The 1,767-nt window shown below is 72.1% G+C and overlaps 1 protein-coding gene across 1 annotated transcript in view; it reads left to right on the forward strand.

Annotated features, from left to right (window-relative positions):
* The window catches only part of MNEG_13913 (Uncharacterized protein), a gene marked incomplete at both ends in the record, with an annotated part of 2,976 nt that extends 1,254 nt beyond the window's left edge, over window positions 1-1,722 (forward strand). Inside the window, 4 exons of the mRNA XM_014037616.1 lie at window positions 361-481; window positions 812-983; window positions 1,251-1,347; window positions 1,627-1,722. Of these exons, the coding sequence (XP_013893070.1) occupies window positions 361-481; window positions 812-983; window positions 1,251-1,347; window positions 1,627-1,722 (486 nt within the window). The remainder of the gene's footprint in view (window positions 1-360; window positions 482-811; window positions 984-1,250; window positions 1,348-1,626) is intronic.
* Window positions 1,723-1,767: the final 45 nt, after the last annotated feature.

Raw genomic sequence — 1,767 nt, forward strand, 5'->3', positions numbered from 1 at the left:
GGGGGTGCGGGGTGGCGGGACGAGGCGCGGCGCGCCGGGGCGCAAGGGGGCCTCCCGCGCGTCACGCGCGGCTTACGCGCCCGGGCCGAGCCGCTCGGCCGCCGCCGCGCCGGGGTTCGGTGCTTCGCTCGTGCGAGAAGGGGGTCCTCGTCCTGGCGGGGGTTTGCCGCGGCTTTCTGGGATGGCTGTGGCGCGGCCCTGCGGCACGGCTTGAGGGCAAAGGGCCCGGCTTTCGGGTGCCCCCTACACTAGGGCTCAAAGGGCACCAGGGCGGCCATCTTTGCTAGCAGCCCGCGCCACGCGCCACGCGCCGACCCCTGCACTCGCGACGCGCCGCCCGTGCCCTGCCTCCGCACGCAGATGAGCGCCGGCGCGCTGACCGCGGCGCTGCAGCAGCTGGCTGCGGGCGACAGCAGCGAGGAGGGCGGAGGCGATGACGAGGGGCGGTTCAGCGACACAGACTCCCTCTGGGGTGCAGGGGGTGAGCGGGCGGCGGGGGCGCGCCGGGCCCGCAGCCGCCACGTGGCTGGGGCTGGAAGGGGCGGGCGCTTGTTTTGCAGCCTGAGGCCGTCGCCAGTGGTCGCCAGGGGTCTCGACCCAATGCCAGCGCCGCGCAGGCTCCAAGGTCGTGTTCTTGCCCTGCGCTAGGGTGCAAGGCCCGGCACGCCCCGCACTCACCCCTGCGCCGCATCAACCCGGGCCACCCCATTGCTCGCGACGCATTTGGCGGCGATCCCTTCCACCCCCAGCCTCTGGGGCACGACCAACCCCCACCCCCACCGCCCGATCATCTTCCACGCCGGCTCCCCAGGCGTCGCGGGCGACGAGGAGATCTCGCCGGAAGAGGAGCGGGCGCTCGCGGCGTTCATGCCGCCGCCCGAGGCGCAGGGCGCCGCGGCGGGCGGGCAGAAGAGCCTGTCGGGCCTCATCGTGGCGCGGATCAGGGAGCAGCAGCAGCGGCAGGGCATTTCGGTGCTGCCAGAGTGAGTGCCCGCCGCGGCGGTCAGTACGGAAGCGCGTGGGGTTGGATGGTGAATGCGTGGGAGTCCAACTGGCTTGAGAAGTCACGAGTGAGGACCGTTCCTTTTTAGGGGCCGCGCTCTTGCGCGCGCCGGCACGGGAGTCTTGTGTTTTATGCTGCCCCAGCGCTTGCGGCAGCCGCAGGGTCACCCCCCGGCCGCATCCGACCACTCACTGTCACCCCCCGCCGCCGTCTCTGCGCACCGCCCGGCGCCGCCTTCCCGCCGCAGGGAGGGCCAGATGCCCGCCCCAGAGGGCCTGGATGAGCGCGTGATCGAGGTGTACCGCGGCGTCGGGCAGCTGCTGTCGCGGTACACCACCGGCAAGGTGCGGGGCGCGAGGGGGGGGGGCATGCGCCCGAAATCCGCGCGTGCGCAGATGATGCGTGCGGCGAAAGGCACATGCCTGCGTGTACACAGCATCGCCTGTCTCAATTAGATGCATCAGCCCCGGCGCCGCCCCACGCCCCGCTTGCTCTGCCGAGCATGGCGCCTGTCGCGGGGCCGGGCGGGCCGCCTGCACCCCCCCTTTTCTGGGGTCTCCTCGTCGACTTCCAATCTGGTGGCCTGATGATCTGATCTGGTGATCTGATCTCGTGATCTGCAGGTGCCCAAGGCGTTCAAGATCATCCCCAACCTGCGCAACTGGGAGGAGGTGCTGTACCTGACAGACCCCGACAACTGGAGCCCTCACGCCACGTGAGGCGGGGCGGGCGGCGCATGGGGTCAAGGGGGGAGGGGTCAGGGG

The sequence above is a fragment of the Monoraphidium neglectum genome (genome assembly GCF_000611645.1).
Source record: "Monoraphidium neglectum strain SAG 48.87 unplaced genomic scaffold scaffold04128, whole genome shotgun sequence".
In the NCBI taxonomy this organism is placed as follows: domain Eukaryota; kingdom Viridiplantae; phylum Chlorophyta; class Chlorophyceae; order Sphaeropleales; family Selenastraceae; genus Monoraphidium; species Monoraphidium neglectum.